At 40.6% G+C, this 15,104-nt stretch overlaps 1 protein-coding gene across 6 annotated transcripts in view; it reads right to left on the reverse strand.

Annotated features, from left to right (window-relative positions):
* The window catches only part of KIAA0319L (KIAA0319 like), a 150,796-nt gene that overhangs the window by 103,116 nt on the left and 32,576 nt on the right, over nt 1–15,104 (reverse strand). For all 6 annotated transcript variants that reach the window (XM_049878722.1, XM_049878723.1, XM_049878725.1 and 3 more), the window contains exon 3: nt 8,533–9,050. In XM_049878722.1, the coding sequence (XP_049734679.1) occupies nt 8,533–9,050 (518 nt within the window). The remainder of the gene's footprint in view (nt 1–8,532; nt 9,051–15,104) is intronic.

Raw genomic sequence — 15,104 nt, forward strand, 5'->3', positions numbered from 1 at the left:
TTATAGGTACATGCACACATCAAAACTTAACAAGTTGTATACTTTAAACATGTGCTGTTTATGATATGTCAATTATGCTTCAATAAAGCTGTCTTTAGAAGTATAGTATGCACAGAAGAGCAAACACTCAGTGTGGCTGGAGTGGAAAGTAGACAGGAGTAACAAAAGGGCCATCCATGCACACAAAAATGCATTTTTAATGGCTGCACAACAGTCTGCTTTCCCCTTACTAGAAAGACTGCTTTCAGTTTTTTATTCAATAAATACCCTTTCACTATTGTGAGTAAAGCCTTTATTTATTTACAAATTATTCCTTTAGAATAAATTCTCAGAAGTAGAATTACTAGGTCAAAGTATGACAATTTTAAAGTTAGGCAGAGAGATTTTTATTTCTAAAGAAACAGCTTATTTATTATTCTTATTTTTAAAGAAACAGAAAAGAGACATGGAACAAATTATTTAACTTCAAAAACAAAGAAGTAATACTGAATTTTTTTTAGGAGCTGGTACAGAGTCAGGAACGGGGACTAGAAACTTGAGTGGAATTTCCTTACACAAATTTTTCTAGCACTTGACAAAAATCATAAAAGCTAACACAACTCTGAATAAACCACAAGTCATAAAAATCATGCCTCTGGTGGATACACCTGTTTCTTCTTCAAAGAAGCCTTATTCGATAGAATAATGAAGGGTTTCAACCCATATTCTCCATCTCTATCGTTCCACCTCGCTCTCTTCCTCCTTCTCTCTTGCTCCCAGCTCTGGGACTATCCTCTCCAAATCAAGCAAGCTAGCTCCAGTGATTAATGGCATAATTTAAGATAACAAAACAAAAGCCTACAACACTATCTATTCCATTTTGAGTGGGAGCCTGCAGGACATACATAGGATGTTCCCATTCATCTTGGCTATAACATCACAGTCCATGTGGGGGCCCTCCTTGGTAAGACACATGCTACCCAGGTGTCTACTTAATATTAAAGAATGATTCACAAAAACTCAACTTTCATCACTTTGATTTGAGACACAACTGTATTAAAATAAAACAAAAATCTACCACTGCCACTAATAAAAATCCTACCAGAAGACAGTGTCTTCCTCTATCCTGTCTCCTGCTAAGGCATGGAGTCCCCACCATAGCAAAGCCAGTGGGGTTTAAAGGCACCCCCCCAACTCAATTCTCGACAACTAAAGCTAAGGCTGGAGAACACAGCAGGGTTTATGTCTGTAGTAGTTAGTTACAAAGCCATGTCTTCTCAGAATCTCCTTAGAAAGACTTAGGCCATCCACGAAGGGGAGAGGGGGTAGGATGACAGCCTGTTGGTGTTAACTAAAGGATGGTTGGTTTTGAGACTTTTTTTTCCCCCTTGGCTCAAGTATTGTCAATTAGCAGGGTTCTGTTAATGAACTCACATCAAAACCCTACTGCCTCTTGCTTCATAAGTTAGCTTACAAAATATTCAACAAATACATTTTCAAACTTATTTCACATGGTAAAAACCAGATAAGTAGATTAAAGAACCAGAAGTCTTAGGAGATTAGAGGAGACAGAGAGCAGTTAAGGATTAAAAAGAAAACAAAGGGATATGGTATAGTGGTACAGGAACTAATACTTTTGCAAAAAGGATACTACAGTTGCAGGCATTTCTGTCATACACACACAAGGGAACAGACAGGCTTCCCATTTTTTCTCTTAATGCAATAAGCCACGCACATAAAATTAGAATAGTGTGGTTGAGGGAGAGCACTTAGTGAATGTATGCAGATAGGTAATACTGGGAGGGCGTAGGTTGTTGAGGGGTGAGAAACCCAACACAAATTACCAAGGCCAGAGGCTCTTTAGCCTGGGGCTAAAAAATTCCTCTAAAGGTTTTTGAACTTCTGCTCCTCAGATAACTGAGAATGAGAATCTGGGAAAGATTCGGTCCTGTGGGATTCCAAATTTGGTGGAAATAACTAGTCAAAAGAATAAATGAACCCTTGACAAAAACTTAAAAGGATAAAAGGAAACATTTTTAAAATGCAAAAACTAAAGAAAGCAAGTAAACAAACATGGTCAAAATTAACGCCACCCCCCCCCCAAAAAAAATCCTTTTCAAGGGAATCAAAACTTGCTTGGGTTTCTGTCCTTGGTTATGCAAAGTTCTTCTCTGTTGATGCCCACAAATCATACCTCTATCTTCTAATATGAAGTAAGCGCAGGCCTTACATAGGGTCAGCATGAGAGTTCTCCTTGGTGAAATAAAAGCAGCAGAGAGGTGTCCACCTGACTGGTTCATTGATTCTCTCAGTCACGTGTTCCACAGAAAGCCACTGGGTTGAGAGGGGCTGAAATGTTGTGATAATTGACTAGAAACTGGAAGATGGTGATGATAGAGAGGGGAACACTTCAGTCTTCCTAAAGCCAAACCTTACATGTGGGCATACCTAATTGGACATTTGTTTCCTAGGCTCAAAGAAAGCACTCCCTCTCCTCCAACAGAGCAGGACTGACAGCAATTAATTGCCAGTGGCTGAACTACGAATACTCGGTATATTCCAGTACCCAATCAACAAGCCTTCATTGCCCTCCCGTGAACAATTCAAAGGTGCTTGAATTGAATACAAACTTCTCCCTCTTTATGCTTGGAAAGGGGCATAAATTGTTGACATTTTTTTCCACTTTTGGAATTGCAAAAAGCCACAATACTTGCTCTTGCATATGATATATGTACGTTTCCAAAAGAATGAAAGATGCATCCTGACAATCCAACAGCTTTGCGGCTCTGCAGGGATTTCAGATACGACGAGAGCAATTTATCAAACAATTTCTTCCACTGTGGACGCAGAGCTGCTTGACCTACCTTAGAGAAAACAGAGCAAACTAGAAACTAGCACTGCTAGCCAGTCATCCCTAATTAGAAGATCTGCAATGCATACATTTCTCTTCCTTTCCCTGGTGCATTAAGCACAAGTTTGAACTCCAAATTCTCTCTTAAAAGAAAGGCCTACCTGTCAACTACTCTGAATGCACAAGATGACTTTACCACCCCCTTCCAGAGCTCTCCCTGGCCTTCAGGATAAGAATCAAGTTCCTAAGCATGGCACATAAAGTCAAATATAACTTGTCTGGATCTGGAGATAAGATCTACTTTGCCCCATTTTTTAGCAATGCCTGCAGTTCTCAATACAGGAGGCCAAACTGCAATGTTTCTGTGCAACACTGCCTGCAGCAAGGACTCAGTCCTACTCCTGGGCTCATAGTTCAATATTCTTCCTCCTCTGTCCACCCACTCTCCACATTAGCCCACAAAGCTCTTGAGATCCTGTTCACTAACTGCAATTTATTGTCAACACTCACTGCTGGTAAACAAGAACTCCCTAGACAATGCGATCCAAGGATCTTTCTTTCAGTGTATACCTGATATCTGTGAGGCCCGAGTTTGAGTTTTCACCATCTTTCAGGAGACTGTCAGGCCTAAATCTGCCATATTTCCAATTATACTGATCCATTTTTAATTTCATTGGTCATAATTATCCTGTAGTGTGCTGGAGCCAGCTCACAAGAGCACATCTCTCCCAATTCTGCTTTCAGCGACTTGGTCATGGCAGCATTTATACCATTGGTATTGGCAAACTCTTTAACTCAGAGCTTGTTCATTGGTTTTTGTTTTTTGGGGGTAGAGGCAGAAGCCAGTGTCTAAGTCATCTAGTGTTCCCATAATAGAAATACCACAAGTGGATGGCTTTAACAAAGAGAAATTTATTTCTTCACAGTAAAGTAGGCTAAAAGTCCAAATTCAGGGTGTCAGCTCCAAGGGAAGGCTTTCTCTCTCTGTCAGCCTTCTCATCAATCTTCCTCTGGACTAGGAGCTTCTCTGCACAGGGCCTCCAGGTCTAAAGGATGCACTCTGCTCCCGGCACTGCTTTCTTGGTGGTATGAGGTCCCCGTCTCTCTGTTCTCTTCTTTCTTTTCTATCTCAAGAGATTGCCTCAAATCTTGTACATTTGAGTCCTGCCTCACTAATACAACTGCCACCCATCCTCCCTCATTAACATCATAGAGGCAGGATTTACAACATATAGTAAAATCACATAATACCAGGAGTCATGGCCCAGCCAAATTGATACACACATTTTCGGGGGGACATAACTCAATCCATGACAGCCAGATATTAAACATTTACCACCCTAGAACCTTTATTCCCATAATGATCTACATTTCCTCTCCTGTGAGACCCAACCTCCTTTTCTTTCTCCCAAAACTTCCACTGAATTATCTGGGGCTTCTACTTCATGACCAAAGTGTCCCATATTCTGTCATTTCACATATTGTTCCCTATACCCCTGGAAGACAGGTTACATAATTTTCAGGGTCCAGTGAAAAATGAAAATGCAGGGCTTCTTACTCAAAAATTAAGAATTTCAAGGCAGTGACAGCAGAGCATTAACTAAGAGCAGGACCTTTCTAAGTGCAACACTTTGTGCAACTGTGCAGGTCACATGCCCATGAAGCTGTCCTGGCCAACAAGCCATACTTCAGGCTTGAAGATGGGTTGCTATTTTCTTCACTTCCCCTCCCCAGTGCTCTTTCCAAACCAGTACTCTTCCAACTTCTTCTAAAAACCTCTCCTCCTTTGCCATCTTGCTGTACTACTCTTTAACTCTCCTTATAGAGGTCATCTCTCAACTTGCTAATCACTCTTCTTAGTTTACTAATGGCTTTGACATTTGGCTCTCAAAATCCCTCTTCAACCCAAGTCCTGCCTGAAGAGTAAGAGGGTTAAGAGAACAGACTTTAGATAGAATCAGACCACATGGATTCACATCTTGGCTTCACCATATACTAGCTGTATTACATTGACTATGTTCCTTAAACTTTCTGGGATTGTAATAGTACTTCATAGGATTTATTCTAAGGATTAAGAGAGTCAATACATATAAAGGGTTCAGAATAGAACCTGGCACATAAGTGCTCAATAAACATTAGCTATTGCTGCTATGATCATCATTGTCATCATCACTAAAGACTATCTCAATGCCCACATAATTTATTGAACATGTTCTTTGAGCTCACTGAGTTGAGTTCCTCATCTCCGATAAATAAATAACTTCTCTACTCTGCCTCAGCAATCCTCTTCCATAGCTGTAAAACCCTATCATCACCAGAACTGCTCTTACTCCAAAACCTTAAATTCAAATATCCTATACTGTGACCACTACCTCCTGTCCTTTCCAGGACCCACATTTACCTGTTCCCCTTACTTCTGCTTCCATCATAGAAACCTCTAAATGCTCTATATCTTATCTCTGTCAGCCCCCTCCTGTCTTTACCTCTTTCTCTTTCATCTACTCCCTTGCCAACACCCTCAATTTCCTTGTTCCACTTTCCTTCTATACAAACTACCTGGCAAAGTTCCAAACCTGGATGACTCAAAGTATCAGCATTTTCTTGATGGGGTTGCTGAGAGTTACTGAGGAGAATCACACAACTCTAAAGATCATTGCCACTGTTATAAATTCATGGTCTCCATCTTCAAAGTTACCCAGCAATCCTTCTATTTTCTTACCTTGTTTGCCATTTCCTACCCTTTATAATAGCTATTTCAGACTGTTACCACTTTCCCCAAACCTCCCCCCCCCCACCTTTGCTTCTACTCTCAGCAGATGATCTACCCACCTACTCCAGAAAAAACAGTAACGAGATTAGAACTACTGGAATTTCCTTCTACTGAAATCTATAAACCCACTTTAGCTGGATCTGTATCTACCCATCTTTCCTTCCTTTCACAATGAAAGAGAAGTCTCTCCTCCTGCCTAAGGATAATCTTGTGCTCTGTGCTATGGACTCTAACCCCCTGCCCTATAAAGCAGAGGTTCTCAAAGCGTTGTCCCCAACCAGCAGCATCAGCATTATCCAGGGGCTTGTTAAAAATGCAAATTCTCAGGCCCCATTCCAAACCTACTAAATCAGAAACTTTGGAGTTGGAGCCCAGCAAACTGTTTTTTACAAGACCCCCAGGTGATTCTGATATATACTGAAGTTTGAGAACCACACTGTGAGGGATTATTGTTTAACCCCTCTCCTCTATCTATAAGCTCCTTCTCTAGCTTAGTGGTTCTCTTTCCTAAACTACTGCGATAGTCTCGTACTTGATCTCTCCACATACAATCTTGCCTTCTCCTGTCTATTCACCACAAAGCAATATATCTGATATGTGATTCCCTGCTTAAACCTCTTCAATGATTTCCCACTGATCTTAAGATAAAGACCAGTATCTTAAGAAGACCTCAAGGCTCTTTGTAAGTCTTAAGCCTCTTCTTTCACACTAGCTCTCTTGCTGTTTGCCCAGCAAGACCAGGCTCTTAATTTCTTGATTTTGCCATACTCTAGGGCACCTAACTAACTTTGAAATTTTTATTCTTTCTGCCTGAAATACTCTTTTCCTAACTTCTACTTGTACTTCAAGTCTCAACTTAAACTTTCCTTCTCCTACTTCTTACAATCCTTCTTACTTAATTCTTATAGTTCTCACAGCCCCCTGAACTCACCCTCTCATAACCGGCATCATGCTTATAATTATTTAAAAAGGTAACGTCTGCTTTCCCTCCCAGACTGTCAGCTCCATTAGGGCAAGAATCGGTTTCTGTAATTTACTATAATAGTCCTAGTGCCTAGCTTAGTATAATAATTTGTACATGGTAGATGCTCAGTAAATACTTGCTGACACAATCACATATTAAAATCCTACCCATCCTTCAAAAAATAAAGAGTTCTTTACACATACACACTACCTGCATACTCAAGTGGATCACTTTCTCTTTTGTGTTCTACTGCACAATGTACATAAACCTATTAATGCAATAATTATATACTATTATAAATACCCATCTTCATGTCTGAGTCCCCACTAGACTGTAAACTCCCTGGGGGCATGGACCATGTCTTGTTTATCTTTGTATCTCTAGGGTCCTGACATTGACAATAAACCAAAAAAAAAAACAAACCCATTGCCTTCAAGTCAGTTCCAACTCACGGCAACCCTACAGGACAGAGTAGAACTGCCCCATAAGGTTTACAAGGAGCAGCTGGTGGATTCAAACTGCAGACCTTTTGGCTAGCAGCACCAGGGCTCTGGCATTGTTAATCCAAAACCAAACCCATTGCTGTCGAGTTGATTTCAACTCACAGAATCTTTTATAGGACAGGGTAGAAATGCCCCATAGGGTTTCCATAAGCAGCTGGTGGATGCTAACTGCTGATCTTTGGGTTAGCAACTTGAGCTCTTAACCACTGCGCCACCAGGGCTCTGACATTGATAACAGGTTTCCATATATGTTTATAGGCATATTAAAACCTATTATATATAAATTGTTCAATGAGACACTAATTTAGTCTGCAAACTATCACCTAAACCACAATAAAATGTTAAAAAAAAAAAAACTATTCAGTAACTCTACTATTGCACTGATACTACACTTAATATTAAATCTGGATTCCAATTCTAGTTATGCTATTCATTAGCTGCAAGATCACAAGCTATTTAACCTCTTTGAGCCTCCGTTTCCTCATTAGTAAAACTGGGCTAATAATATCTACTTAGAAATATTGTTATGAAAATTAAACAATATGACATAGTACAATGATTAGCACACACAGTGCCTGGCCATGTAGTAGCATCCCCACTCTGGCTTCTACTTGAGAGAGACAGCTAAGACAAAACAAACACAAAAATAAGCAATCAAGGGAGACAGCATAGACTGAGCCATCTTTTTAATCATTTGCTCAGGAAGATCAACAAAGAGGAAGCAGAACAAACTCTACTGGTAGTAGGTTCCTGTGCATACACAGCTTGGTGAGAATTCCCCCAAAGACCTCTTGACTAAGGGCCACATCCAGCTCCCCACCCCAGAAGTCATGTTTTAATCTGTAGTACCAAACCAAAAAAACCAAACGCAGTCCCATTGAGTCGATTCCAACTCACAGCGACCCTATAGGACAGAGTAGAACTGCCCCATAGGAGCACCTGGTGGATTCGAACTGTCAACCCTTTGGTCAGCAGCTGTAGGATTTAACCACTACACCACCAGGGTTTCCATCTGTAGTACCAGGCACTGTTAATTCAGACTGGAATAGAACTACCTCATAAGGAATGTGTTTACAGGCAGGAGATAAGGGAGGAGGAGGAGAATTTGCCTGCAATGACATCAATCAAGTGTTTTGCCATCTGGCAGAAAACACTGCAGAACCACTGGTGGAGACTAACACCCACACAACTGCACTTACCTGTAGCCAAGAACCAGCTCAGACTACATAATAAGCAGCTTTCTGCTTTTACCAAAACAATGGTCAGACTTGCATACAGTGAATATCTCTAAGGTCAAATTACCCTTGCACCTCTAGGCAGCACCAACTAACATGACACCAAGCAGCTTTATACGTACACTCCTCAGCCTATGAGCTCTGCCCGTAAGCATCAGCTTCAATGCTCTATGTGCCAAATGCTGGAGCAGGTTTAACAGCTCTTCTGCTCCTTTTGATAACATGCTTACCTCTGCAGAGTCACTGGGAGTCAGATCACCTAGTTCCTTGGAGTCCTTCTTTGTGACTACAGGTGTAACTACTTCTTCACTGGGACTATCTCTCTTCTGAAGCTTCCTGATTAAGCTGTGCTGGTCACTGGAAGATACAGCAGGTACGAGTGGCGCTCTGGGTGGGCTCAGCCTCCTCCAAGATGCCCTGCCCCAACCTAGCCCCAGAACATGTAGTATGTCATTTTCAGGTGGAAAGCCCAAATCATTTGCAGTTTGAAATTCTTTTAAAAACACCAGCATGGAATTGGAAGAGCCTGTCCTAAAAGCCCGGCAGCTCTGGGGCCTGCTGCAGTCTGCCTGAATACACATCCCTTCTAGCCACCAAAAGGCATGGCAAGCAGAGTCCTGGCAGCAGGCAGCCCAACATGACTGGAGAGAGAGGGTTCCTTCAAGAAGCCGGAGGTGATTTTTTCCCTCAGATCTCAGGCCAACTCCAAATTGTGTCTTCCCCTGCTGGCACCTGCTCTCACTGGCACCTAAAAACAAAGAACGAAAACATTTTAAGATGAAATAAAAACAAAGACTACTGCTCCGTAAGGAGCCCTGAACACTAAACAGTTCAGTCTATTTTGAAGTATTTTTTTTTTTTTTTTAAGAGGGTGGGAAAGCTGTCTAGTGAGTGGAACAGAGGAAGCAAAAATTATCATTTGGCTCAGGATATTTTAGTTTGTGTGAGTACTGCTCCACTTTTGCTGCTGGCTGCTCTTAATGAGTCCTCCCCGCCCCCACACAGACCTTTACACAGAACACAGTTCATGAAACAGATAAAAGAGGACACATTCCGGTTGAAGTGTACCGGAGGGTGGGGAGAAGCAGAGGTCTATCACTTTTGATCTCCCACTCACCTCCAAAGTACTTCTTATGGACAGTGTGAGGACTAGAGACCAGTGAAACAGGTAGCAGAACAAGCTTGACTATTTCTCCAACTGAGCTGGCAGCAACATAAATTGAGTATTCTTGACCTTGTGCAAGTTACAGGTACGTTCATTTTCTAACCAGATGTTTGCCATAGTCATGTGGCTTTGCCACAGCAGTAGTCAGGTTTACCAAAAATGTTAATTGTGAGAGGGCTTCTGCTAAAAGGAACTTCCTAATGACAAGTGATACCATGATAGGGAATAAAGGAACAGAAGTACAGTAGGCCTACTGTTGTTAACCTAGATAACATGATTCAAAATTCTGTCTAATGTTGCTTATGATAAACTTTGGGTTGTTGAATTACCTCAGGCATGGCACTGATTTTCTTGAAATATTACCTCACCTTTGTGTGTTCAGATGAAGTAAAGTCAAACCATGTTCTAAATTAAAGTTGTTATACAGAGTTCATTTTAAGGCATAATAGGTGTTTGTAACAAACTGTAATCAAGGTTATACAAGGCCAGAACCAGGGTGAGGCAACAAAGGCATCTTGGGAGCAAAACTTAAGGCAGGAGCACAGGGTTGGCTTATATGACCTTGACAGTGAGTGTCTCCTTAAATTTTGTGCCCTAAGCACCTCTTTTGACTCACCCTAGTCCTGGCCTTGGCATTATAATATGTAATAAAATTACACATAGAAAATATGCAATAGAATCAAAGCACTGAAGAAATGGATAATTATGTCTGCATGTACACATAACCAAAAAAGGCCTAAGACTAAAGCAGCAATCTGATAATCAGCCAAAGACAACCTGACTCCTAGGAAGTGCTTATTAAATGTCCAACAGACTAAATGTGGACAACAGTCAAGTGGGAGGTAAGAGGAAAATAAAGGCAAGACTTCTAGACTACTGAGTCTAGCACTATGAAAGCCAGCCTGTCATTGTTCTTTAAAGATAAAAGAGAGAGATACACTAGCACCAATCTAATACCAGACAAGGCAATGTAGAAGGCCAGAGAAAATAGAATTTCTTCACAAAAAGATGAAGAAACAGCAACTATTAGAAAAAATTAAGGTACCAAGAGCTACAGAAATAGGCCTTCACTTCCTCATCCACCTTCCCACACAGTTACCAATGGTATGAATCTTGTGTACTCAGCTATCTGAGTGTACAGACTTCATTAACATCAATAAATTGTTAACTGGTGACTACTGTCAGTTACTGTTATATCAATCTACCTCATCTCAGAATAATTCTCTCATATTTAACATAATGAAAAGGTCCACAGAGACAAAAAACTACACTTCTGACACCACTATTTTATTTATTTTTCAAAAATGTACTGTGACTTCCACTTTGGCCCATGAAGAAAGGACTGTTCTGAGACTTGCCCTCCCACCACAAGCAATTAAAAAACTAGACAAAATACATGAAATGGTTGTTTTCAGATATTAGACAACAGGCAGTGCGGGACTGTGATCCTTGAGAGGAAAGAAACAAAGTAAGCCCTACAATCACTCTGGGTTTCCAATTAGAGGCATGCGCCACACTGTAGCACAGGGCAGTCTTAAGAATTGCTGAGTGGAGAAGAGAGAGCTCAAGCAGGCTGTGATAGCTGGAATTTTGGAACAAAGAACCATAAAAGAGAAGCTACACAGAGAAAAGAGCTCCAGAAAACTGGATGGTGGTCCCCTTCAGTCTTTGGCTGAATACTAATTTATGCATGTCCAAGTTGAAACTCCACGAGGGAAATTAGAAAATATTTTTAACTAAATGAAAATTAAGACATAACGTATCAAAATCTGTAGGATGCAGTTAAAGCAGTGTTTAAAGGGACATTAACAGCTTTAGATACTTATTTTAGAAAATACAAAACGTCTAAAATAAATGATCTATGTTTGCAACATAAAATCTAGAAAAAGATCAAACTCAAGTAGAGAAAGGAAACAGAGTAATCAATGAAACAAAAAACAAACAAAAGCAATAAACAAAGTCAATGAAACCAAAATATAGTTTCAAAAAAATCAATAAAACGGATTATAGCTCTAGTCAGACTGATCACAGAAAAATAGTCACAAATTACCAGTATCAGGAATGAGAGAGGATATTACTACAGATTCAATAAACTAGGCAGACCATGGCACTGGGGCCGACTGCAGCTTCTGCCTGTGTGTGTGCGTAAAGTCTTACAGTAATACTCCTTTATCTGCATACTGTCTGCGGCTGTTTTGGCACTACAGTAGCAGAGCGGAGTGGCGGCAACCGAAGCCTGTCACCCACTAAGCCCGCACTATTCACTTCCCGGCCCTGTAAGAAGACGCTGACCAGCCCTGGTTTATGGGATGCGCCTTTCCTTGACTCAGTACTTCCTACTGATTTGAACCTAAACTTAGATCTTAACTTACAGAAGACTGATTGATCAGTTACAAATGATTTTTGTCTAAGTGGGATGCAAATTATTTCATTCAGTAGAAAAGATAACCTCAAAAATTTTAGTTTTGTCCTGGAAGACATTGATATACTTCATATCTAACATACAAACTTCATCCTTCTTTTCCTGACTGATCACATAAAACTGTGTTCCTCAAAAGCAGCTTTCCCATTTGCTAATGCCCTCATTCATGAATTAAATAAATCCGACACAGGCTCCCTTTATATTTGTAAGAGTGGTGTTTTTCTTTCTGAAATTCATACTTGAACATACACAAGAGGCTCGCATTCACTTAAAGAGGCCAAAAACATAAGAGAATTAACAAATTTCAGGGGAGGAAGGCGATTTTTAAAGCACGTTTAATTCAATTCCCATCTGGGGCTGAAACCCTCCCTAAAACAACTCCAAGTGTTTTTGTCTTTGAAATTACCTCCTGCAGTTGGGAATTAACAAGACAGGCCATTCTACCTCTGTATACTGTACATTAGAAAGTTTTTCCCAGGGGAATGGCTAAGTAAATTATGGCATACCAACTTGATGGCTATCACACATGTTAAAAAGACTACTATAAAAACTATGTGGCAAGATGAAAAATTGTTTTCAACATAATGGTAAGAATAAAAACTAAATATAAAATTGCACATATAGTGTGTTTAACTAGCAAAATGTGCATAGATGGGCAAGAAATGGAAGCAAACACACAAGAATTCAGTTCAACATTTACTGAAACTTACTACATGTTAAAGGAGCCCTGGTGGCACAGTGGTTAAAGCTCTCAGCTGCTAACCAAAAGGTAGATGGTTGGGGACCACCAGCAGCTCTCCAGAAGAAACACTGGCAGTCTGCTTCCATAAAGATTTACAGCCTTGGAAACCCTTTGGGAAAGTTCTACTCTGTCCTGTACAGTCACCACGAGTCTAATGCAAGGGCCTACAAAGTTCAGCGTTGCATGGTCTCCAGACTCATCTCTTGCCACTCTTCCGACCTTATCCTATCTTCTCAATTCATCCTGGCTGCCTTTCAGTTTTGAAAACTACCCTGGTCTCTCCTCCTACAGAGTAAGTTTTAGTTAAACATGCTGTTGTTTTTGTTGCTGTTGTTAGGTGCTGTCAAGTCACTTCCAACTCATAGTGATCCTATGTATAAGAGAACGAAACACTGCCTGGTCCTGTACCACCCTTACAATTGTTATGTTTGAGCCCATTGTTGCAGTCACTGTGTGAATCCGTTTCATCGAAGGTCTTGCTCTTTTTCGCCGACCCTCTGCTTTACCAAGCATGATGTGCTTCTCCAGGGAGCAATCCCTCCTGATAACACAACCAAAGTATGTGAGACAAAGTCTCACCATCCTCGCTTCTAAGGAGGATTTTGGCTTTACTTCTTCCAAGACAGATTTGTTCATTCTTCTGGCAGTTCATGGTATATTCAATATTATTTGCTAACACCATAATTCAGAGGCATCGGCTCTTCTTCAGTCTTCCTTATTCATTGTCCAGCTTTCGTATGCACATGAAGTGATTGAAAACGCCATGGCTTGGGTCAGGCGCACCTTAATCCTTAAAATGACATCTTTGCTTTTTAATACCAAAGAGGTCTTTTGAACAAATTTGTGCAATGCACTGAATGCATCACTTGATTTCTTGACTGCTGTTTCCCGGGGTGTTGATTGTGCATCCAGGTAAAATGAAAGTCTTGACAACTTCAATCTTTTCTCTGTTTATCCTGATGTTGCTTACTGGTCCAGTTGGGAGGATTTTTGTTTTCTTTATATTGAGGTGTAATCCAGACTGAAGGCTGCAGTCTTTAATCTTCACCACTAAGTGCCTCAAGTCCTCTTCACTTTCAGGAAGCAAGGTTGTGTAACCTGCATGACGCAAAGTGTTAATGAGTCTTCCTCCAATCTTGATGCCCCATTCTTCTTCACACAGTCCAGCATCTCAGATTATCTGCTCAGCATACAGACTGAATAAATATGATGAAAGGATAAAACCCTGATGCGCACCTTTCCTGACTTTAATCCACACAGTATCCCCTTGTTCTGTTCGAACTGTTGCCTCTTGATGTATGTACAGGTTCCTCATGGGCACAATTAAATGCTCTGGAATTCTCATTCTTTGCAATGTTATCCATAATTTGTTATGATCCACACAGCCGAATGCCTCTGCAGAGTCAATAAAACACAGGTAACCATCCTTCTGGCACTCTCCATTTTTGACCAGGATCTATCTGACATCAGCAACGATATTCCTCATTCCATGCCCTCTTCTGAATTCAGCTTGAATTTCTGGCAGTTCCCTGTCAATACGCTGCTGCAACTGCTTTTGAATGATCTTCAGCAAAATTTTACTTGCGTGTGCTATTAATGATATTGTTCAGTAATTTCTGCATTGGTTGGGTCATCTTTGTTTGGGATAGGCACAAATATGGATCTCTTCCAGTTGAATGGCCAGGTAGCCGTCTTCCAAATTTCTTGGCATAGATGAGTGAGTACTTCCTGCGCTGTATCCGTTTGTTGAGACTTCTCAATTGGTATTCTGTCAATTCTTAGAGCCTTGTTTTTCGCCAGTGCCCTCAGTGCAGTTTGAACTTCAGTACCATCGGTTGCTTCTTGATCACAAGCTACCTCCTGAAAATGGCTGAACATTAACCAATTCTTTTCAGTACAGTGACTGTGTATTCCTTCCATCTTTTTTTGATGCTTCCAGTGTCATTTAATATTTTCCCCATAAAATCCTTCACTAGTGCAACTCGAGGCTTGAAATTTTTCTTCAGTTCTTTCAGCTTCAGAAATGCCAAGCATGTTCTTCCCTTTTGGTTTTCTAACTTCAGCTCTTTGCACATGTCATAATACTTTACCCTGTCTTCTCAAGCCACCCTTTGAAATCTTCTGTTTAGCTCTTTGACTTAATCATTTCTTCCTTTCGCTTCAGCTACTCAACATTCAAGAACAAGTTTCAGGGTCTCTTCTGACATCCATTTTGGTCTTTTCTTTCCTTCCTGTCTTTTTAGTGACCTCTTGCTTTCTTCTTGTATGATGTCCTTGATGTCATTCCACAACTCGTCTGGTCTTTGGTCATTAATGTGCCATGTGTCAAATCTATTTGTTAAATGGTCTCTAAATTCAGGTGCCATATACTCAAGGTCATACTTTGACTCTCTTGGACTTCTAATTTTCTTCAGCTTCAATTTGAACTTGCATATGAGCAATTGATGGTCTGTTCCACAGCTGGCCCCTGACC

The sequence above is a fragment of the Elephas maximus genome, chromosome 3 (assembly GCF_024166365.1).
Source record: "Elephas maximus indicus isolate mEleMax1 chromosome 3, mEleMax1 primary haplotype, whole genome shotgun sequence".
Lineage (NCBI taxonomy): Eukaryota > Metazoa > Chordata > Mammalia > Proboscidea > Elephantidae > Elephas > Elephas maximus.